The sequence below is a fragment of the Falco rusticolus genome, chromosome Z (genome assembly GCF_015220075.1).
Source record: "Falco rusticolus isolate bFalRus1 chromosome Z, bFalRus1.pri, whole genome shotgun sequence".
Taxonomy (NCBI): Eukaryota; Metazoa; Chordata; class Aves; order Falconiformes; family Falconidae; genus Falco; species Falco rusticolus.
This window is the reverse complement of record NC_051210.1, coordinates 27385541-27409215: the sequence shown is the minus strand read 5'-3', so window position 1 is coordinate 27409215 and position 23675 is coordinate 27385541. Positions and strand designations below refer to the sequence as shown.

The following is a 23675-nucleotide window of genomic DNA, read 5'->3' as shown; positions in this document are numbered from 1 at the left end:
CGGTAGCGGGCCGGAGGGGCGGTGCCCGGGGCCAGCCGCGCTGAGGGTTGTTGCCCGGGCTCCCCGGGGCTGTATCGGCCTCGCCTCGGGGCTCGGCGGCTCCGGCGGCAGCGGGAGGTGCCGTGAGGAGCGGAGCCGGGTCAGCGGGCAGCTTACTGCTGTGGTGGGCAGCTGGCCGGGTCCGCCCCCCTTACCTGAGCGCAGCACGGGCAGCACCCTCCTGTGCTCTTTGTCTTCCGCGCAGACCTAAGTCGTGCTGTTCGGTAAGCTGCGATCATCAGTAAAACGTGGTGGCTATGGCCAATAAGCGTATCGAGTGTTTTGTCTGGTTTTGTGGTCTGTTCTGGTTTTAGTAGCAGCTTTGCTGAAAAGGCAGGAATGTGAGTTTGCAGCGCGGTGTGCTGTCGGAAGGCAGGCGAAGCTTTTTGGTATAAAGAAGTACATGGGGTGAAAGGCAGCATTCCTAAACGGGGTGGGGTGCTGGTGGTGTGATGTCTCTTAAACCGCTGGATTTGGGGCACTGTTAATATCCCCAAAACCGATGATAAATTCGGTGCAAAATTCCTTGGGGCAAGGGAGGTTGCTCTCTGCATTGTAATCAAGCTGGGAAAGAAAGTAACTTACATACAGTACTCAGATAATAACCAGTCAGGTGCTTAGGTAGGAGAGGTGTATAGATAGAGCAGCCTTCTGGTTTTTTGGCGCTTTTATTGTTGCCTTGTAGTAGTTGATTTTGTAGTTACCTGCTCTCCTCAGAAGAAAGAAGACTAGGGGAGATCGGTATCACAACCACAGTGAAATATGTGGTTTCCTTTCTCATCCAAACCACTTCTATCTGGTGCCCTAAGCTGAAAAGCTACTCTTTGCAGTTGTTTGTTATAGTAATTTTGCATTATGTTGCATCTTTCTAAGTGTTCTTTCCCTTAATCTAAGCTGTGCCATTTCCATCATTTCTGCATCCCTTCTGCTTCATTTTTCTACTCTAGTGGCAAGCCAAACTTTTTTTTTTCTTCACCTGGGGTATCAAATTTCAAATAGAATCTTGTTTTGGTGAACAAGTTTTGATTCAACCAATAACAAAACTACTGCTTATGTAGAACCGGTTTTGGCATAAGGATTTGACTGATGTAGTGTGCCTCTTTTATGGTTCAGTATGTGAGAAATACAAATTTTTGTATTGGTTGGCTTGTCTTGGTTGTCTGATTGTTCTGCGAAATAGATTTTCATCCTTCTGGCATTTGTGGTTAGAACAGATCAGGCCTCCAGAGGCTGAGCCAAATGAACTTTAGTTCAGAATTATTTTGCAGAAAGGTTCTCATCTCTACAAAGCTGAAGTAACAATTCTTTGGGAGAATATGGAAAAGCTGTTTTGACATCTCTGAGGGGGATCTCTAAAAGTTTGGAGGCCAGCCTTTCTTGAAACATTCAACCTTGCCCCAAACATAAATGTCTTTATGTGATGTTTTTGACAAGGTTTGATTTAGAAAGGAACTTGGAGGTTAATTGATGTGAAGGTTATCTATTCTGTGGCTGTGCAGGAGACACTTGCAACATGCCACATGTCAGTTTGTAGTAGTGTTTGCCAGTTAAAAAAAAATACTGCCTTTCGGTCTTGAAGGGAGAATAGTGATATTTACCAGACAGCTTCAAGGCTCTTCTGACACTCCTGTTGAAAGACTGTAATGGTTTATTTTGCAGTTTATAACTGCTGAAAAGTTGAATGATGCCCTGTGATAGTGCAGTGTTTGGGGCTAAAACTCAAGAGTTTTAGCAGGTGTCATTGCATGTGCTGAAAAAGTCACATTTTTACTGGTGAGGTATTGGGGGGAAATAAGTTGTGCAAGGAAAGAATTTTGTAAGGGTAAGTAAGATGCACTGAAAAGTTACTTCACTTTAAGTTTGGTAATTCTAAATGACTGGAAATACTTTGCTGTATAATTACTAGGAAAGAAAGCAAACATGGGGAAATCAGCCAAGTAATTACTGTTTGAAAGCTGTAACAGTTGTGTTTACTAGAAATCTCATTCGTCAGCAACCTAAAAGGCATGTCTTTCCTTGCTGCAAAGCTGGCTTCTTAACAGAATTCTGGTTCACATGGCCCAGTACAACTCTTAAGTTTTTAGGCCACTGGGCTAAGCTACTGTAGTGTGAATGGTCAGACTGAAATCTTATTTCAGGCAGAAATAATTCAGTGGTGCAGTGGAAAATAATTCAGGTGCCTGGTTAGGCAACTGCAGTTAGTTAGCTAGCCTAGGTGTACAGCATTTCAAAAAATGTAAGTGCCTCTGTGAATAACACTGACAGGAATTGTTTCCAGTAGGAAATGCTAGTAAGGTGGGTATTTCTGGATTCCTGTTGTTTGAGTGGTTTGATTTTACACATTAGGCACCAGGCCTGTGCTTGGAATCCAGAGCAGCATACTCTCTTCCCTAAAAAGAAACCTAGTGGCCACCTTTAAGGAAAATTAGTGGTATATAAGGAAAGTGAAATTGGATTGCAGTAGTGTAACTGTTTGAACCATTGAATGGAATAGGACAAATACTGTTTCTGTTCCTTCCTGTCTCAGTGGTTTCAAGTTCCTCTTTTCTGTTTATCAGAAAAATGTTCTAACCACCAAGCTGAAGAAAGTGTGGGTAAAAGCACCTGTATGTATCCTTTACTGCTGGAGTGCAGGTAACAGTGCAATAGTGTTTTGCCCATGAAATGCATTTGGAGCACTGTGCTGGGTTGACATTGGCTACCAACCAGGTGCCTACTAAGCCATGGTATTACTGCTTTTCCGTCAATAGGGTGGGGGAAAAATGACGAAAGCTTGTCGGCTGAGATGAAGACAAGGAGCTCACTCACCAGCTACTGTCATGGGCAAAACAGAACCCAATTTGGGGAAATTAATTTATTTCAAATTAAATAGGGTAGGATAATGAGAAATAAGAAAAAATCTAAAACCACCTTTCCCTCACCCTTCTTTATTTCCAGGCTCAACTTTACTCCCAGCCCTTCTTTCTGTCCCCTGCCAAGCAGTGCAGGGAGATGGAGAACGAGGACTATGGTCAGTTCATAATTCTTCTGTTTCTGCTACTCTTTCTTCTTCATGCTCTTCCCCTGCTCCAGCATGGGGTCCCTTCCATGGGAGACAGTCCTTCATGAACTGCTCCAGTGTGAGTCCTTTCTACAGACTGCAGTTCTTTAGAATGAAATAGAGTATTTCAATTGGAGAGGACCTACAACAATCATCTAGTCCAACTGATTGACATTCAGGGCTGACCAAAAGTGACAGCATGTTATTAAGGGCTTTGTCTATATGCCTCTCAAACGCTGACAGGCTTGGGGCATTGACCACCTCTTCAGGAAGCCTGTTCCAGGCCACCCTCTTAGTAAGGAAATGCTTCCTAATGTCAAGCCTGAACCTCCAATGATGTGGCTTTAAACAATTCCCTGTTGTCTTATCACTGGGTCCCAGGGAGAAGAGATAGCACCAGCACCTCCCTCTGCACTACCCAGGTCACAAGAATGGGAATCTCGCACAATACCACTACAAGCAGTTCTTGACAAACTACTCCAGCATAGGGTCCCTTCCACGGGGTGCAGTCCTTCAGGAAGAGACTGCTCCAGTGTGGGTCCTCTGTGGGGTCACAGGTCCTGCCAGAAAACTTGCTCCTGCATGGGGTCCTCAGCACAGGCCACAGCTCCTGCTGGGAACTCCAGTGTGAGCTTTCCACAGGCTGCAGCTTCCTTCAGGCCACATTCACCTGCTCTGGCATGGAGTCATCTGGGCTGCAGAGTGGCTGTCTGCTGCACTGGACCTCCATGGGCTGCAGGGGGACAACCTGCTTCACCATGATCTCCGCAGGCTGCTTGGGAATCTAGTGCTTGGAGCGCTTCCTCCCCCTTCTTCTTCACTGAGCTTGGCATCTGCAGGTTTGTTTCTCGTAACATTTTCTCACATCTTTTTCTCAGCTGCTGTGCAGTGTTTTTTATTCTTTATTAAATACGTTATCACAAAGGCACCACCCACATCACTGATGGGCTCAGTTCTGGGCAGCAGCAGTTTCATCTTTGAGCCAGCTGAAACTGGCGCTGTCCAACCTGGGGGCAGCTTCTGGTGTCTTCTCATAGAAGCCACCCTTGCAGTCTCCCCTGCTACCAAAACCTTGCCATGTAAACTCAATACAAGCAGTTGCCTGGCAAGGAAGACTCACAGCTCCCCTTCATTCTTCAGAATGTTTCTTCAGGTCTTAGTAGTGAAACTGAAAGGTGAGTAGTCTGTTTTGGAATGGGAGGTGGTACAATTTTTCTGGTGGAGTAATGCATGAAGTACTACATCGTATTGCTTTTAGAACACTGTACAAAATATTTGCAGTGTTCTTGCAAACAGAAAGAACTTTGCATGTTCCCATTTGTTATTTGTCATAGATTATGGCCTTCATTTGACAGTCTGAGAGCTGTGTTTGGCTTGTATGCACAACCAAGTGGCTGGCTAAAAGCCTCAAATAAAGGCTGTTCATCTTCTCTTTTGGGAGGTTTTTGACAGATTTTGGAGACTCCTGCCCCATTGCCTGTAATGGAGGAGATTGGGACTAGCAGGTAGAGGTAGTAGTGGTGACACATTGGACGGGGAGTCTAGACAGGATGAGAAGGCGCAGGATTCTTGGTATGGAGCAAGGAAAGTAGTCAAGGTGTGACCACCCCTGTGCTGGGGTGCAGTGGAGCAAGTTACGGTGGAGTCCTGGGAGAGTCTGCAAGTTGCAGGCAGGGTGCAGCGTCCTGGTTGGAGTGCATAAAGTCAGCTGCTTTTGAATAGAATAGAGAGAGATAATAGGATTGTTTATATTTAATGAATACCTGTGTGGGTGCCTACCACGTTTTGTCCATGCCATGCTGCCTGCCAGTGGAGAGGGGAATGTACAATGGTCTGCCCTCCCTTCTAATACTTTGCAGATTGCCTGTTGATTTAGGTGGGGGAAAGCAGGCTAATCTGTGAAAGTACTAACAGAATGAAAAAGAAATTTTGGAAAAGCTTGTCTTGATGTGTGGATTACATATGACGGGGGAATATGTTAGTGTATTGTGAAATGTAGAGCTTGATGTTAGTTTAATGCAAGATTGTAGCAAGTGACTTAGTTCAGTGTAATGTAACCTTTATAATTGCATCTTTTTCCTTTGCTACCTTTTAACCTGTTTCTTGTCTGTTGTACATCAGTACAATCCCTTGTGTTGTGTTACTCGGCAGATACGAGTTGTAGAAGATGGCAATAAACTTCTTAAGGCTGTTGAAGTGTGTATTCAAGTGATGAGAGCCAAAGGCTTTTCTCAGTTTCATGTTTCTTAATCAGCCTATTACACCACTAGACCTTGTAAATTCCAGTAATTATTGGAAACCTTTATATCCCTTTGCATTTTCTGTGATTGGTTGGGTTTGGTTTTTCTTTTTGTTACTTTGCACAAAGTAGTATCAGGCTAAAACTGTAACATCCTTTGTGGTTCGGGGATACTGGGGTAGAGCTGCTTTACATCTTTTCTTTAGATGTAACATATCTCAGTAATGGGCTGACAGCTGCTACTCGCCACCTCACAGCATGTGTGGTAGAACAGAACAATGTGTGTAAATATTTATGTTTTCTATTACTGTGTGACACAGCAGACATCGAATATTTAAGTAAATTGGAGAAGATATGTATCTTTTGCTGTGTAAGGTACAGTAATAAACAAGACACGTATGATTTGCTCATGGTGGTGTACTCCGCAGCTTCTGGTCTTGACATCCTTTCCATCTTTTTTTCTCTTGTGCCTGTCCTGTTTCCTTTCTCTTCCTGGTCATCTGTCACACCTGAGGAGATGCTGTTCTTGAGCATAGGTTTTGTTAGTCGTTCTGGAGCCTCACATTTAAATCTGAAGTATTACCAGGTTTCTTTGAATCATTTGTAGAAATATGTCACACATCCATAGAAGTACTCAGCATTGCAGTCACTGCTGTCACCTCTCGCAGAGTTCAAACTCTGCTGATTTTTTCTTCTCGTCTCCCCTCTGCCTCCCCCTTGCCCCTCGCCATACTTTCTGCTCCACCAGCAACCCAACAAATTGGCTCTTTAGTGATTTGTTACACCATACATCATACTGCAGAACTGGAATTTTAAAAACTGGCAAAATGCCTCGGGAAGATTGAAGCAAACATTTGTTCAGTGTAGTGTTAACGAAATGTTAGGTATAGCAGTTCTAGCAGGAAGATGTTGAAAGCTTTCTGTCATCTCACTGAGACTACCTGAAAAACTGCTGTTGAAGTCATGTGAGTTTTAAATACTTAATTTGAATTGGAGGAAGCTGGTAATGGACATAGTTTGAATATGCCTACACCAGTAAGAGTGGAAGCTTTAAAAGGAGCCATACAGGGGGAGGGTGCAGGGGAATGGGCTGTTTTATTGCTGTTGTGTATATATATATTTACAGAATCATGTAACAGATGAGGACCACTTATGCTTCATGTACAGTTACATGTTTGTTAAATTTCACAATGTAAATGTCACAAAGTATTTTGCAGTTGTTTTATTATAATGGCATTTCCAAAAGGTGTTTTCCTTAGTGATTTGTGGTTCAGAGATGTTTTATAGCTATTTAATGTATGATGTGTTGGGGTTTTTTCTTGAGATAATAGATGAGAAGCATTTTTTACTCTAGTTTTGTTCCATTCATTTCCATCAGAGTGCAGTAGAGGCAGTGTGTATTTCTGATAGCTGTAGCAACACAGAAGAAAAGCTGGTGAAATGCTTGTTCATATATAGGAGTTGTATATGGTTTTATTAGTATTTGGAACGTGGCTGTTAGAACTTCGAGCCCCTTTCACATGACTGTTCAGACCACTGCTGATGAACAGATCACCACTCTTGAGCTGATAAGTTGCTGACAGTTACTGGAATACTAATCTTTATGGTCTGAGTGAATATGGGAAACACCAGGGCTGGATTGCTGAGCTGCTGAAACACGTGCAATGGGGACAGGAATACTTTGTGGGGTATCTGTTAACACTTACTGAAGACTATGTTTTTACTTACTCTTTTGGAGTATACTTGTGGAAGTAGAGAAATGTTCTGTTAGGAGAAAAGTCTGTAGTGCACTGCTGGAGTAAACACTGGAATTGTCGTGCTTAGCATGCTACCAAAATCTGTGATTCAAATACAGCCCTATTGGTACGTTAATGTTAAGTTAGTCTGTGTGTTATTTTAAGTATTTAGAATGTTATTTTGTATACCTTCCACTAGTAAGTGATAATAATACCAGTTAAACTTAAGGATTTTTACTTCTTCTTTACAGTATGCGATTTTAGTGCCATCTAACTTGTTAAGGAAAAACTGAGATGAGTTTATTTTAAGTTGAGAATGTAAAATTAGCAGATTTACTGTTTTCTTTAAACATTTTTTTTTCCTCTTTTTTGGCCAAGAATTGTCATGTCGTGGTCATGAATAGGAAGTTTTGGGACAGGTGGAACTGGTAATAGAAACATTTGGTTGGAAGTCCTTTTAAGAAACATAGTTAGTTAAATTGTGTTTTTCAAAATCGGTGGAGGGTTTTTTATCTGTATGCTGTAAAACAGAAGCCTTGTGTAACAGCTGAGGCTGGAAGGGAACATAGTCTAATTAGTTTTACCTGGAAAGGTCATTGCACGGAAGGGGATTGTTGCCTGGATGTTCTTTTTGGAAATGGGTCAGTGTGTACTCCAACATGGAACTTTGGGGTTTGGCTTGCTTACACTGCGGTCTTGCATGGTTGAGGCATGCATGTAATCTTCTAATCTTCACTGTCTGATGAGGCTTATGCTTATGCACTAAGTACAAGAGGATCACACGTAGAGCATTTTGGGCCCTGTATTGCTGCTGCTGCTCACTTCTTAATACAAAAAAATGGCACTGGGAAAACTCCTGCCTGCTTCAGGGGCAGCAAGATGGAATTGTGCACGGGGCACCATGTGTTAGAGGTTTCCTCCCTTAGTTTTGACAGTACTTCTGGGACAGAAAGGCGGCTCTATCTTCTGTCTCTGCCAGTTATTATTTCTCCTTGGTGTGCAGCTTGAGAACCACATTTTTATGCAAGCATGAACTTACTGGGTGTTCTAGGAGACTTCTGTAAGTTGTTCACTGTAGTTGCAGTCACTTACTCTTGTATTTCTCTTTCCATGTCTCTTGGACTCTTTTTATTTCACTCACCACAAGAAAGGGATTCCTCAATTTTTACAGTAGCCAAACCATTTGAAGGGGAAGGAATTTTAATTCCCACCTCTGAAAGCATTTATTCTAAAAAATACATAATTTATTCATTATATCCTGACTCAAATTTGTGCTAATGACAGTAGTTAAGAGCATCTGCGGTCTGGAAGATAAGCTGGTGGTAATCATCAGCAGTCAGAATGCCAATTTATATGCAATTCAGTGAGTCTATGCAGTAGTTTACAAGCCTGAAAACTGCCAGTGTCTTCTCTTGATCCTGTGTCTTTGGTGTTACTTTAACAAACTATCTGAAAACTGGGGCTCATGTTTTCATGTGGCTCATGAAATGACGCCAGTAGCATGGTGTCACAATCTTAATAATTCATCCATCATCAGATGGGTGAACAAAGTAATAAATCTTGCAGAAAATAATATGTTAACTTGAAGCAGACTATGTGACTGTTGAGTCTGTTTTCCACAAGCGAAGCTCCACTTGACAGGTCAGGTTGCCACCAGTATTGTCAATGCTGTCCAGATTCTTGAGTTAGAAATGTAGAAAAACACTGAGGTAGGCTTGTTAGGGAATCAAACCTTGTCAGGTTGTATCTTTGTGTCATTTGTAGATAAAATATGTTGTGCTTTTCATTCAGCCTTTATTTGTATGGTTTCTACTTGCTTTGAGAAGAAACCACTCTGGATTAGAGAGACCTCATGAAATCATGAAATAACTAGTTGGTAATTGCACACAAACTTCACAACTGCTGCTGCTGTCACAAAGTTCACTACGGGAATAGATACGGGAAAGCAAGCTCAAAAAAACGCTTTGGATGACTTCCAGCTTATCTGCTTCAAGCGATTGCTTTTCCTTCTTTATGGGAAAACCTTAGGTTTTAAAAAGCTGTTAAGACACTTGTTTCCAGTTTACAGAATTTGGGTGGTAGGAGGGGAAGCTGATGCAAGAGGAACTGTTAAAACTTCATTTTCATGCTTTACATGGTTTTTGGGCTCTTTTTTTGGTTTTGATACCATTTCAAAATTCTTTATTAGTTGCCAGTATATGTGGGCAATAACCTGCCTTTCTGGAACTTGGTAGAAATAGGATTTGAAAAGCTCACTTTCTTAACCCTGTAATAAACAGGATTGATTTATCTCAATGCCTCATTTCTAACTCTCACGAGAGCAAGATAAATCAGGTGTTTGAATTTCATTTTGTTCTTGTTGCTTGAAGAATAAATGGCTACAGTTTCACATTCTAAAGGAAAGTAATTTTCTATTGGAATTGAAGATGAATGCATACATAACAAGTAAGTTTAAGAAAATAACCTTTTTAATCTTCTGCTGTCACTCCAGGATCCATATGTGTCTGTTGTTCAGACATCAGCTTCAGCTTCTGGATCTGAACAGCTGTATTATTTACACACACTTAACCTATTGCTCTCTGACGGCAGATTCTTTCTGGGTAACTTTTGCTCTGTTTACCATCCTCTTTCACAGGAAGCTGAATGGTTGATCACAATTGGGAATTTATTATTGCTTCACTTTGTTCATAGAGCAACCAAAGTAATTTTCACAGATACTTAAAAACAAATTTAAGTTCTGCTGAGACATCATTGTTGAATGGCATTTACGTAATGATCTGACTAATAAACAACCTAACCTAAACTGTTTGATCAGATGAGCTTCTATAACAACTGCTTATTCATTTTCTAAGTAGTAGTAATAGATTATAATTAATGGTAAAAAGCCATGTACAACTTCAGAGCAAGAACAGTTATCTACTTAAAACAACAGAACACTCAGTCTCTGTTTCCATATTCAAGTTGTTTGGCCAAGATTCTATTTTCACGTGACTGGTTAAAAGGGTACAGTATGTGTTCACTTCACTGGTACATTAGTGCATAGAAGTACTTTTGACAGAAGCCAGTGCTAGTGTACATCTCTAAATACTAATTTTTCAGTGTGAAAATAAAGCAGTCCTTTCTTGGAAATAAACAAGCAAACATCAAGCTGGCACGTACATTTTGCTTTCACACTGAAGATTCGCTCAGTTTTTGAAAGAATATGTTTCTGTTTAAGATTGATCCTAATGGAGGCTTTGTAGTTTCCAGCAGTGTTTTGTCTCTTTGCTGTTGCCATTTGATCAGGAAGCTTTTTGGGAAAATCCCTGATGACAGGGATGGTGAGTTAATTATTGCAAATATTGGAGAAGATTTATGTTGATTTATTTTTATATAAAAGATATGCTCCGAACGTTGCCTTCTTAAATTTATAGGAAAGAAGTGCATTTAACAGTTTTTACTTTTGGGGGTCATATTGTCTGTTTGTAAAATGTCTGCGTCAGTAGTTTGAAAATATCTTGAAATTATTCCCCCTGCTCGTAAACATACATGTAAAATGTAGACTGTATGTAGTGTGCATGGTTTTATTTCCGATGCTTGTCCAGAGGTATGTAAATGTCCAGACACTGTCTAAATGAGAAGGTGTTTTTTTATGGGCCTTTATCAACTGTATTTTTTCTTTGTTGTTTGTTTGGATATTTCTTTTAGGTTAAAAAGTGTATCATCTCAGGAAGCCTATTGTGGATTTCTTGGAGCAGCAATTCAAACCAATAATGAACAGATGATACCAGTTAAACAGTGCCTGGCAGACAACGTGGTCACAGTGGCAACACCGCACAAGCAACATCAAAGAGCAGGGGACTTTTGTGTTCCCGAGTCAGTGGGAAACATGCCCAGTATCTCAGCTGCCAAAGTGGCTGCAGTTTCTACATAGATCTCTGTAGATCTTGTAACCATGTCTGTTAGTGCAACAGAGAATGATCCTCCTAGATTCTTCGTGGGAGGAGAAGATGGAGAAGGGTTGTTGGACTCGGCCAGATCAGCAGATTATGAGCACTTCTATGACCATGGGGAAGAAGAAGAGGAAGAGTATGATTCTGTATGTACTGTAGGGACATGTGTGTACTATTCTGTATGTTCTGTAGCATTGTTTTACTTTAAAATTATATTAAATCACACAACTGTAATACTGAAATGGTGTTCTGAGTTGGGAAGTCGGTCATATTCAGATAATGATCTGTCAGTTATGTTTGGAAATGCAGCACACTTGAAAAGTAAGTATACCTAGATCTTTGAAGTAGATGTGCTAGACCTTAATAGAGAGTTTCAGAGCAGCTGAGATTCATGTGCCAGCTTTGCAGACTTGACGTGGATTCTGGAATGAACCTGATGCATTAAGTCTTAATTTTATTTATTTGGATAACTAGTACCAAAAAATGAGGTTTTCTTTCTTGTGTGTTGTCTTTTACTTTTTCAGTTTGAACAGACTCAACATTTCTTTTTTTCATCTTAATGTTGCTTTCATTAAGATCTGACATGTTTTCATTCTTCTCTTCGTGTATACACAGTGCATGCTAAATTAATCTGTTATGCCTTGGTTTATTATCCTTGCAGAGTGTTCTGAATGGTATTTTAGCACTGTGCTTAACAAATTTTTAGTTTTAGACATTTTTGGTTTTTTAAAAAAATTAAATTTAAAATAAATTTTAAAAAATTAATTTTTTTTAAACTAAAATTTAGTTTTAGAATTTTAGACAAACTCTTGATTTTAATATGCATAATTAGTCATGTTATCTTTTTAGCTGTGTTTTGCTGTTCTCTTAGTCTGTGACATTTAACTTCAGGGAATAAATTAGATATTCACTGATTGCAAGCATGTCTAAAAAATGGTAATGCAAGGAAGTGTTAATAGAACATTTTACCATTAAATGCAACTTGGAAATGCAGAGTAGTGGTGCAAAATCAGCAGCTCAGCTCAATTCAGTCAGTGTGTTTTAGCAAAGGAAGGTAATTGGCTCAGTTTTAAAAGAACAGCAAGTTGAAATAAAGGATTGTTCTGGGGTTTTTTTGTTTGTTTCTTTTTAAATGGAGTAGGAGGTTGGCTGTGGCACTTAGGAATACCATTGGGGGAAAGAGTTTTTAAAGGCTTATAACATGGAAGGCAATACAGAGTATACAGAAGAAAAATGAAACTGTCTATGCACAAAATAACTCAGAAATCTAGAATAGTGTTTTCTGGTTAATTAGTTCGCCTTTTCATAATTCAGTTGTGTTGGAAGAAGGGTTCGCCGGAGTCAAGAAGATGCTCAATATGAGTTATGCATCTTGCTCCACTTTATTAGTTTCTAACACTACTTATATAGAACCGATACACATGCATATTCGTAAAGCAGAAATATAATTGGTTAGTAGTCTCTAAACGCGCACGGTTCTCACATCCCTAATTATCATGACTAAAATAAGCATTCTATCCATGTAGCTAATTGTGTTGCTGTGCTTCAGCCTTGTAGTTTGTTACTCCCTATTTTCCTATACCAGTCCCCATCTTTCTTGGCCCTGCACCTGCTGTCCCAGCAGCTGTAGCTTGTTACAGCCACGGCCTGTTGGCACAACATAATTACTTGGTCTCAGGATTCAAGAATAGCTCAAGGCTGCCTTTCTTGTTAACTTCAGCACAGCAACTTCAGTACAATTCTGATTACAGGCCTGTTCTAATACCAGGCCTGGATTGTGCAGATCTTCAGAGATTCTAAGGCCACGCTTCTGCAGCCATTCTTCTACACAGTTGTAATATTAGGTAATAAGATGAGAAGCCTTGTGACTACTGAGTAGATGTAGGAAAATTAAATAGATTAAAAATTAATTGCTGGTTAATTTCAGAGTAAGCTGCAAGAATTATTTCATTCAGATTTCACATTTCTGATTTAGGTTTTGATCCTGTGTATTATTCCTGATGCAATACTCATAAAAATTAGTGTAGAGCTATTAAATAGTTTAATTTTTTGAGGCATTTTTATCAGGATGCAGTGTGGTGTGCTGTCACGCTGCATTTTGTTACCTCCTAGCAATTTACTAAATTAAAGGTAGCATGTGAGTTTTACCAGAAAACAGTCTGCTCTACTATTGGGCTGCTAAAACCCTGTTGTGTTCTGAGAAAATGTAAAAATAATAATTGTTTTTTTCTCACCCTCTTCAGCCACCAGAAAGACAAATCGCAGTTGGGATTTGTTCAATGGCGAAGAAATCTAAGTCCAAACCAATGAAAGAAATTCTTGAACGCCTCTCCATGTTTAAGTACATTACTGTGGTAATATTTGAAGAGGATGTTATTTTGAATGAGCCAGTAGAAAACTGGCCTTTATGTGACTGTCTCATTTCTTTTCATTCTAAAGGTACATCTTCCAATAATAACATAAGTATTTTTGACATCTGAATACTTTAACCAGTTCGAGGATCTTTTTATTTTTTTGTCTTGTAGTTTTATTAGATTTTCCTAGGAAGAGGTTCATTTGTCTTGTTTAATATAATACAACTAACTTTTAAAATAAAATTTTTAAATGATACTGTTTTTATTGCCTGAGAAAGTCCTGTCTGACATAGTGTTTAAAATAGCTATTCCATTGGTAAATATTTGTGGAGCTAGGGAAAATGGTGACTAACACTTTTGGTCCAATAACTGTGAAGGCATGCTACTTTCTCAGTGGGAGTGTTGGGTCCCTGGCCACTGTCGTGTATCTCTGATAACATCTAGGTTTCTTTGTGGGGTTGGGCAGCGAACCAAAGAGGAGTAGGCTGAAGTTAAAAATCGTGTTTTGGGACAGAGGCAATAAAAGCCTTAATTCTAGCCCTACGGAAATGGAGGGCATGTGGAGTGAGGAGAAGAGAACTGGAGACAGGACCACTATTTTTGGCAGCCCATACTGAAATTAGGCTGCACTTTCATGGTGGTCTTAAGTTGATGTTATGTGTCTATAGTTGACAGAGCATCTTCCCACTTAAGTCACATCTCCGGTTATACTCTAAAGCTTGAATATGAGGGTTCCAGGCTATTTACTGGTGGTGTGTCTTGTAGTTTTAATTTACTTGCCTTAAATATTTTAGGATTTCCACTGGACAAAGCAGTTGCCTATGCAAAACTCAGGAATCCATTCATAATCAATGACTTGAATATGCAGTATCACATACAAGATAGGTAAGTAACACAAATTACCTGCAAACAGCAAATTACTTTCAGGTCGGTGACATGAGAATCTGTTGTTATTGCATATCAATAGTTCCAGTGTATTGTACAGTAGTATAAATAAAATTGCAGTGAATGCTGTGTTTTATTAATGTATGCATAGTTTTGTGGGATGTGCCTGTAGCTGTGTTTTTTTCTTTTACTGCTTTTATATCGATACATCTGAACATTTACCAAGGTAGAAATTTGGTGATACATTTGTCTAAAGCATAACAAATAAAAGAGTTTGAACTCTGAAAAGAGGTATAGCATAGGTATGTATAGCAACTGTACAACATCCTATAATTGTGAATTCATATGACTTATTAAAGGTCTTTTTTCTGTCAAGTGGATACTTAACAGAAATTGGTATTCAAAGATCATGTGGTTATTCAAAGTGAATTTTCTTTTGGAGCTGCAATCATGCATAACAAATTAAAAAAACAGTAATGAGCAAAAATAAGCATTGGAGCCTTCTGAACAGTGAGCAGACTTGCTCTTTTAGATGCCTTCACTTTTTCAACTCTTCATGTTAATAATCTCCTTTAACAAGAGTATTGTTCTATGTAAATTGCTGTTGCACTGCCAGAGTGGTAAGGACAGGAGTGGCATAGCAAATTACGTTTTTATTGATCTTGATGAGATCACTGTAAAGGTACAGCTGTGTCAGTGACCTTAAAAGCACGGTATTTATAGAGTATTATATGTGTAGTCTTATCCTGTGTAACTGGGGGGGGGGGGGGGGGGGGGGCGGGGGAGCAACATTTGTATGTATTTTTCTTCTCCCTTACTCATGGACTGTAAAATACAAATATTGGCAGGATTTGCTGTCTTACTGTGCAACTTCTGTTCTCTTCTTCTAGGAGAGAAGTATATGGCATTCTTAAAGCTGAAGGCATTTTACTTCCTCGCTATGCAGTTCTGAACCGTGATCCAAACAATCCCCAGGGTAAAAACTGTTAACTAAAATATCAACCATTACCATTGCTTTGTTCTCCAATGGAGAATACTACATACATAGTGGAAAGCTAATTTTCACTTGCTAGACAATTAATTCTTTTCTGCAGAGGTTGATTTCTCCTCCAGTATTTAAATTATTGTTGTGGGTTAACCCCTACTGGCTGTGGGGACAGTATGTGAAACAGAAAAGACTGTTGAGGCTTGTAAGCACTGCTGAGCAACAACTAAAACATAAAGACTGGTTTGGTCACAAACTCAAAACATAACGGCATACCAGCTGCTGTGAAGAAAACTTAATTCCATCCCAGCCATTGGCAGTACAGTATGCATCTGAAAAGCATGATTCTGAAGCCTGGGGTCACAATTATCTTACCACCATCACAGACCAACTAGAGTATAAGGGCCTCCAAACTCAAAACTGTGATTCTAATATGTCGCTGAGGAGAGCAGCATTGATGATGTTACATTACCAACAATGATTAGTAATTTTGCTTAGGAAAGTAATATTGACAGAAACAAGTCAGGCTATTGAATACTTTCCTTTCTAAATACAATCAACCAGGTAAGGGAAATCTAGTTTGGACAGATCTGCAGATGATATACTCTGAATATAAACTGGAATTAATTTTTCCTATATCTCATAACAAACTTAACAGCTTTTTCTACTGAAGTGGAAACTTAGAGCAACAGTGGGAGATTGCAATGACACAGGACAGGTCAAGACACAAGAGTAAGAGAGAAAGAAAACTGAAGTATTACTGTGGTGTAGGGAGGTAGGGAATTTTAGATTAGTATGTCTACAGCTAAAGCCACAGCCCTAGATGACTGGTGTGATTTAACCCCAGCTGGCAACTAAGTACCATATAGGTAGGGGGAAAAGGACTCATTTATGCTAAAAAAGTCAAATTAAAGCAGCCGCATGCTGCCAACCAGTTGTGAAGAGATTCCAAATTCCAGAGGACCTGTGCCCAGTCCATCAATGACACAGTATGAGACAGTTCTCAGCCTGCTGTCGTTGCAGAGTATTAGTGCATCTGAGACCACACCATGTTCGCTCTCCATGAATGGCATTGAAGAGTGAGTCAAACAGCTCTAGCCCCATCTTCAAAACATTTCAAAAAGAATACACCCATGCAAGTTTATGCTTCTGTAGGAGATGGTGTGCTGTCTGACACTGAGGGAATCAACAGAAATCTTGGAACATAAGATTAAAATTAACATAATACAGACTTGCTACAGCAGACATGTTTAGCACATGACCATCGATTCTTCAGGCAGTCAGTAACAAATCACTGAACCAAAACTGTGATATAATTTTTTACTTCATCCTATAAAATTGCCTCAAATTTCTAATAATTTCATTCCATGAATAAATTATTACATTTCTGTTGTTCACACTGTTTCTTCAGAATGCAACTTGATTGAAGGAGAAGATCATGTGGAAGTGAATGGAGAAATCTTCCAAAAGCCTTTTGTAGAAAAGCCAGTTAGTGCTGAGGACCACAATGTTTACATTTATTATCCAACATCTGCTGGGGGTGGAAGCCAGAGGCTCTTTCGAAAGGTGAGGGTATCATACTAAAGCTGTTGAAGCAATTGTAGATGTCTAACAGAACTGTGGAGCAATTCTGTCCTATCCATATGTTAGCAGGGACCTTTTTTGTCATGTCCTCCTTGTGTAGGAGTAGTGGCAGATCAGAGAAAGTAATTTCAGGAAAACATGTAGATTGGATGAAGACCCTTGTTCTTTGCAGTGGGTTGTCAGCCCACTGCAGATTCTTATAGGTAAAAGAAGCATACACTATCATAGCACTTTTAGAATCTTAAACTTTTGGGAATCATCAAAACCTGCTTGCTTCATTTTGTACAGGAAGTGTTTTCTCAGTAGGTGCATTGTTTTAAGGAGTTTTAAAGTTTCTCAGGCAGTAGCCTATGAATTTATTAATAGAAAAATATTCATTTCAGATTGGCAGCAGAAGCAGTGTTTATTCTCCTGAAAGCAGTGTGAGAAAAACAGGCTCCTATATTTATGAGGAATTCATGCCTACAGATGGCACTGATGTGAAGGTATGACAATAGCACATGCTTATTTATATTTAGAACTATCAAGTGCTCCAAGAACTTGTCAGTTTTAAAGATGAAAGTATATCTTTGTGTCAAATGAAGTTTTGATATAGTTCATAAGTAAAGAACATAATTCTTATTCTAGTGAAATACAGAACTTGTAGAGCAGCTTTGCTTATGTTGTTAGAATCAAGTATTATTACTCAACACATTTTCTTCCTTTTTGTATTGTGTTAGTGCCAGAACAGCATATACATTCCTGTGTAAACAGATGCTGCCTAGATACTTTGTCTGAAGGTTACAAAGAAATCTGTAATTGAAATAGATTTTACCAACTATCCTAGTATTCTAATTAATATACAAAAGTTACTTACTAAAATGATATGAAGTTGCAGAAAATAATACAATGACTTTATCTGTAATTATTTTCACTCTTGTTCATTTATTATCCTAACAGATGTAATGATCAGGTGTCATAAAAGAACGCTAAAACAACATTAACAAAATAAGTATTAAGCCAGCCCCTTATGGAGATTGCTTTCTTTCCCTTTGTGTTAGTTCTGGCTATTTTAAGCCCATCACAAAACATGTAAAGTAAATGTTTTACAAGTGGCCTGAGGATCACTGCTTTTAGACAAAAAGCAGAGGTTTAGAGCATGTGAGATCTAATCCAGTGTTAGGCCAAAGAGCCCTTTTATCAGTTGCAATCAGTTTCTTCCACTTGGTCATACGTGAGAGCTATGGTCATTTTATGTTCTTAGACAAATTCCCCATTCTTTAAGTTGCTATGTTTTCATGAGCTATACTCCTCAGATGGTTATACTGTGCCATACTTTGCAATAGGTTGACAGACGTCTCTGTAAGACTTTTACATCCCGTTTGCAAAAAGAGAAGTGTCTTGCAAACTGAAGAGATTGAAATTACTTGCGTGGTGGGGACTGTTTTGACTACTTGTAGTGCGTATCAGGCAGCAGCAGTGGACTTCTAACACCCTAAATAAACAATGGATTTTCTGCAAGTAACAAGATTGTGACCTTTATATTAGGCAGCTTATCCCAACTCACCCTATTGCCTGAATTGTCTAAATTGGATAGCTGAATGGCTTTTTATCACAGCTTAAGAGTTTTCTTTTTAATTAAAGTGGCAGTAGCCCATCTTTGTGAGCTGCTGACAAGTCTCCTGTAGCATATGCCCCAGTCCTTTCAGTAACTGTGGCAGAGTAGATTGCACAATCATTCTCTCAAGCCCTGGCCTTGTCATGCTAAAACTGGGCAGATCTTTACTTTGTTTAGTCTTGCCTAAAATATGAAAATATTTTTTAGTAAAGAGAACCACTTAGCCCTGCAGCCAGATTTCATAATCAGGTAAGCTGAAATGATTATTGAATTAAACTTCTCATCAAGTTCTGCAGATGTTTTGGAGAGGAAAACATTATTCTTTACCTCTTTATCACCATAATTTTTATTCATCACGTTTTATAATTATTCTTTTTCTTTACCTGTGGTCCAGCTATTCCTCGTCTTGCTTTATCCTAGGTTGTCAGTAAATGATGAGTGTTCTGAGAATGCAAAGAATGGCATTGAGGAAGGTACTTCAGAGTAATCTTTTCAATGATGAAAGCAGCTAGTATCTTTTGAATTTGTTATAACATTTGAGATAAATTTAGCGAACTGTATGCTTATATGGAATGTAATTTAATTACACTGAATCAAGAGTTCCTGTTCTTCGATAAAGGTGTACACAGTAGGTCCAGACTATGCTCATGCTGAAGCACGGAAGTCTCCAGCATTGGATGGCAAAGTAGAACGAGACAGTGAAGGAAAAGAAGTGAGGTATCCAGTCATCCTGAATGCAAGAGAGAAGTTAATTGCTTGGAAAGTATGCCTTGCCTTTAAAGTAAGCAGATTACTTTCCTATCTGATCAAACGTTTACTGTTAAGTAATTGTTTATTACATGAAACTTCTGTAGGGTTTTAACACACAGAGCCAGCAGTGATAAGTGCTGCAGAACTCCTAGGAAGGTGGAATGTTAAACTTCCATATTCACATCTTTTTAATCTAGAAGAATTATTCCTTTAGTGCATTGAAAAGTTCTGAATGGGTAGCTTAAGTTGTGTAAGTTTCCTGAATTCACATGATGCTATTGTGCTTTGCTAGTCCACAGTGTATCTGTTCTGTGCATATGTTCCCACATTTTGTTAATGGTTTCTGAGTTAGCAAAACACAATTTCAGTAGTTAAGTGTTTGTAACTTTTGTTACCTAATAACTATGTTGGGCCCAATTAAATGTTGATTTGGTACTGACTAGGTCCTTATTTGGAGTATCCAATAGTTTCAATTTGTTTTATAGTTTTAAGATTCTTATGTTCAAAACTTCATTCGATCTCTTACCCTCCTTTCACCTGTCTTTTTAAAAGGCTGTTTTCCAGTCTGTCTCATTATCTGTCTGTAACTATGATGGCATTCTGGAGCCTGTAGGATGTGAAATGTCACCCAGCAAAGTGGGCTTTTGAGATCTAAAGAAGTAATTTGATGAAATAACATCTAGTGTTCTGTACTAATAACGTCAATGTTACGTCAGTGTCAAAAACTATACTGTCAAATTTAAATTTAGGCAAAAATTATTTTATCGATATTTTGTCATTTCTTGCCTGCCAACATAGTTTAAAAACTATGTGTAGAGGGAGGGAAACCACTGTCAGAAAGGGGAATTTGTAGGCCCACCATTGCTTATGCTGTAAAGCGTGAAGTTCGTGCATGTGTGAACTTGACCTTCAATACTGATACTGCTAGGGATGTGTAGGAAGGGTAAAATCAAGTTGGGGATATAAAATTAAAAATAGGAGGGTGTTTGCATGGCATGAGTGAACCTAACATGGAACTGACAAAGGCACTACATATAAAATCTATCATATTTTTGTCATGTTTTCAGATGAATACCATGTTAAAATATAAAGTTTATTTAGAACAAGCAGTCCTAAGGAAGATGATCAATGACTTGAACTTTTATTCTTAAAAACAGCAAACAGTTTGTGGCTTTGATTTGCTGCGTGCTAATGGACAGTCCTATGTCTGTGATGTGAATGGCTTCAGTTTTGTGAAAAATTCCATGAAATACTATGATGATTGTGCTAAGATACTGGGGTAAGGGTTCACTGATCTTTTTCAGGAATTTTGCCTATTCATTCTGTTGTATGTGACTATATTTTATGTACTAGTTATTTTTGTTATTCCTAAAGTAAGAATTTAAAATGAAGTCTCACATAAAGTAAGTCATTAAATTAAATAATAAAGTACTTTAAAACATCCTAAATAAATTACTTATTCCTGAAATCATGCAAAACAACTGAATCTGAGTGTTTTGTGAACACTTAAAGCTAACTGAATAAGTATTTTGAAAGCTGGATTAAATTCTTAAAGGTAGTTGAGATTTTTTTTTCAAGTAGAGAAACGCCACTGGATGGTTATGTTTGCTGCTGTTTAGTATGTGCCCAAATTAATGTGCCTTGTCCTTCATCTGAAGCTGCTGTATACTTGTGCATTTTGTGGAGTTCATACTGATAAATCCAAACGGATGTAATATCAAGGTGTTTTCTGTCACATAATCTTTTCTTTACTGCTGGTAGGAAAAAAAAGTGTAACAAGGGATTGGATAGTGAACTCTATGCCAATGAAATGTTGCCCTCAAAGTAGGCTGATCCCATTTTGGCCAGTTAAACTGGCTTTACAGTAAGATTGCACTGATGAGATACAACATGACTTTCTGCATTATCAGATGGTCTGGGATCTTACTAAACAGAGGAAGAGCTAAGCTGAAATTCTAGGTAACAACTGTAGTCCTGCTGTTTTCGGCCATTTCTTGAGTTAGAGTTACAATTCTCAGATCTGTTTTGATTTCTCCCTTTTCAAATTTCTGTAGCTGCTGAATTCTCTGAAAAAAGTTACCATTTTTTCCTTATGCTTTATTCCTTAAAGTAATATATTGCAGTGTTAAGTAACAGCAAATTTTTTTCAAGCTTTTCAGAAATTAAATTTTGGCTTATTCTACTTTAAGATGCACAGGTTTTTTCCTTCATGTTACATGCTTCTTATGTAGATATTAATCTGAAGTTCAGTATGTTTTGATGACATACCTGGTAAACAGAGCATTAGCAAGGTGAACAACGTTCTGTAGGGGAGGCAGTGTTGTCATTTTGTAGTTATGACCAGAGTCTTTCCAGTGCTCTTTACTCTTTGATGAGAATGGCTTGCTGATTATCAGAGACTTTCAGTTAGGCAATGGAATACAGTGTCTAAATATTTGTATGAACAAGTCTCAGTCATTTTCAAGGAACTTTTTTAGGAATTGGAGTGCAAAACCTGAGGATTCTTACAAATCCAGGGCCGTTAGTATAATGTACCTGTAGAAGTTGTAGTAGGTTTAAATTCTTAAGTCGGGTTTTATTATACAAGTAGAAGAAACATATGTATCTAGAATCTCATGACTACTAGTACTCTAAAACCACATTGATAAAAATGCATGTATCTATTACCTGTTTGGTTTGGGGTTTGTATATATTGTATAAGCTGTGCTTTAAACTTAATGATGTGGGTTTTTTTCTTTTTAACCCCTTTTTAGAAATATCATAATGAGAGAACTTGCTCCCCAGTTTCAGATACCATGGTCGATTCCCCTGGAAGCTGAAGACATCCCTATTGTGCCAACTACCTCTGGAACAATGTAAGAAAATAGTAGCTACACCTGAACTGTGCAAATTTCTAATGTAACTTTTGTGTGAATTTTTTTTCTCTTCACAAGGTGTGCCCACTTTGGCCTATGAGCGCTTGTTTTGTGTGATGAAAACAAGGAAGGAATCACAATTGCTATGCCAGCAATCAGTTTCTGACCCTTAGTCAAGCTGAGTATAGAACAGCAGATTTTCAAGTGTAGCATCTTTTTTGCATAGCTTCCTTCACTGCTAATTATTGTTCCAGCACCAACTTAATATGCACTTCTAATAAACATGCTCTCTCATTTAATGAACCTCAAAATCATTTTAAAAACTACTTAAAATAGATATTCTGTAGTTGCTCAAGTCTTAAAATCAATATTTGTATTTTAAACCTTACATCATTTTCAGTTAACCTTAAATTCTTCCATATCCTTCCATCACTTCTGTAGTTATGTCAGATAACTACGACTTTGTCAATTATCTTGATTTGTGATGGTTTTAATATCAAATAGAACATCCCCATACATAGAATTGTGAAATATAACTATTGAAATTTCAGGATGGAGCTTAGATGTGTTATAGCTGTAATACGCCATGGGGACCGAACACCAAAACAAAAAATGAAAATGGAAGTAAAACATCAGAGGTAAGTAAAATCTTGGTAAAAATCAGTTTATATGCTTTAGAGCAGAGTTCAGTTCGTGGGGATATGCAAGCAATGAATTGAGCAGGAATTGCGTCATACAAGGATTTTTTTGTTTTCTCTTAAGTCTGACTGATGTTGCAGCTAATTAACAGGACTGTCAAATTACTTATGCAGAATTCCTCTCATCACATGCTATGCCTTGTGAATAGTCCTGCTTGATCTTAATGAAAATGCATTTATTGCTATAGACACCTTTATCCAAAATAATGCAGCAGAGAATATTTCTGGTTCACCATTTGACCATGACTTCTGCCTTTCTGTTTATCATAAATGTTCTCGTGTGAGCTGTCAGCTTGCAGAACCCTTCTGTCTTTTACTTTTGTCAAAGTTTGTTGACTCTAAACTTCAGGTAGATACCATATTTATGTTAACATTCATAAAGTGCGTTACATAATTGGCCTGGAATTAGGTGCAGTTTCAGTAAAAAGTAATTATTTGTTTTGGGACTGGATTCTTGCATTCAAAGATACATCGTGTAAAAGTGTAGGACTGCTCATTTGGTATTTTTGGTCCCTACTTCTCTTTAGAATTATTCTTGAAGATTAAGAATTGACATTAGAATATCTTCCCTTTTTTTCTTTCTAACACTTAGCAAGTCAGTAAGAGAACTTTTTCAGTGCTCTTATTTTTCTAATGTGCTGTGCTGAAGACTTCCTCAGGAAATGAGATTTGGATAAAGGTTGGTTTGACCTGCTGTGCAGATTTAACATGCTTTTCAAATAGTGTAAGGGTGCTAATTTCAGACCACTTTAGGCTTAAAAGCCACTTGTGCAAGTAATATTTTAACTTCCTAACTGCATTTTTTAAATCAATGTTCTTTCTCTTAAAGATTTTTTGATCTCTTTGAAAAATGCGATGGATATAAATCTGGAAAACTAAAACTGAAAAAACCAAAACAGTTGCAGGCAAGTTTGTCTTTATTTTCTTGTAGTGGTATTTTGTAAGTAGAAGATTATTTATTTAATTAAGTCCTATGTTTCA

The 23675-nt window shown here is 38.4% G+C and overlaps 1 protein-coding gene across 14 annotated transcripts in view; it reads left to right on the top strand.

Annotated features, from left to right (window-relative positions):
• The window catches only part of PPIP5K2 (diphosphoinositol pentakisphosphate kinase 2), a 53694-nt gene that overhangs the window by 565 nt on the left and 29454 nt on the right, over nucleotides 1–23675 (top strand). For 4 of the 14 annotated variants that reach the window (XM_037373433.1, XM_037373431.1, XM_037373428.1 and 1 more), the window contains exons 1-12: nucleotides 18–263; nucleotides 10742–11132; nucleotides 13230–13425; nucleotides 14135–14225; nucleotides 15116–15201; nucleotides 16622–16776; nucleotides 17178–17279; nucleotides 19011–19172; nucleotides 20299–20420; nucleotides 21895–21996; nucleotides 22548–22634; nucleotides 23524–23599. In XM_037373433.1, the coding sequence (XP_037229330.1) occupies nucleotides 10989–11132; nucleotides 13230–13425; nucleotides 14135–14225; nucleotides 15116–15201; nucleotides 16622–16776; nucleotides 17178–17279; nucleotides 19011–19172; nucleotides 20299–20420; nucleotides 21895–21996; nucleotides 22548–22634; nucleotides 23524–23599 (1323 nt within the window). In that variant the 5' untranslated portion in view covers nucleotides 18–263; nucleotides 10742–10988. Of the gene's footprint in view, nucleotides 1–16; nucleotides 264–2976; nucleotides 3050–3763; nucleotides 3919–6263; nucleotides 6284–10090; nucleotides 10375–10741; nucleotides 11133–13229; nucleotides 13426–14134; nucleotides 14226–15115; nucleotides 15202–16621; nucleotides 16777–17177; nucleotides 17280–19010; nucleotides 19173–20298; nucleotides 20421–21894; nucleotides 21997–22547; nucleotides 22635–23523; nucleotides 23600–23675 lie in introns of those variants that run through there. The other 10 variants (XM_037373430.1, XM_037373429.1, XM_037373434.1 and 7 more) reach the window with 7 other exon arrangements.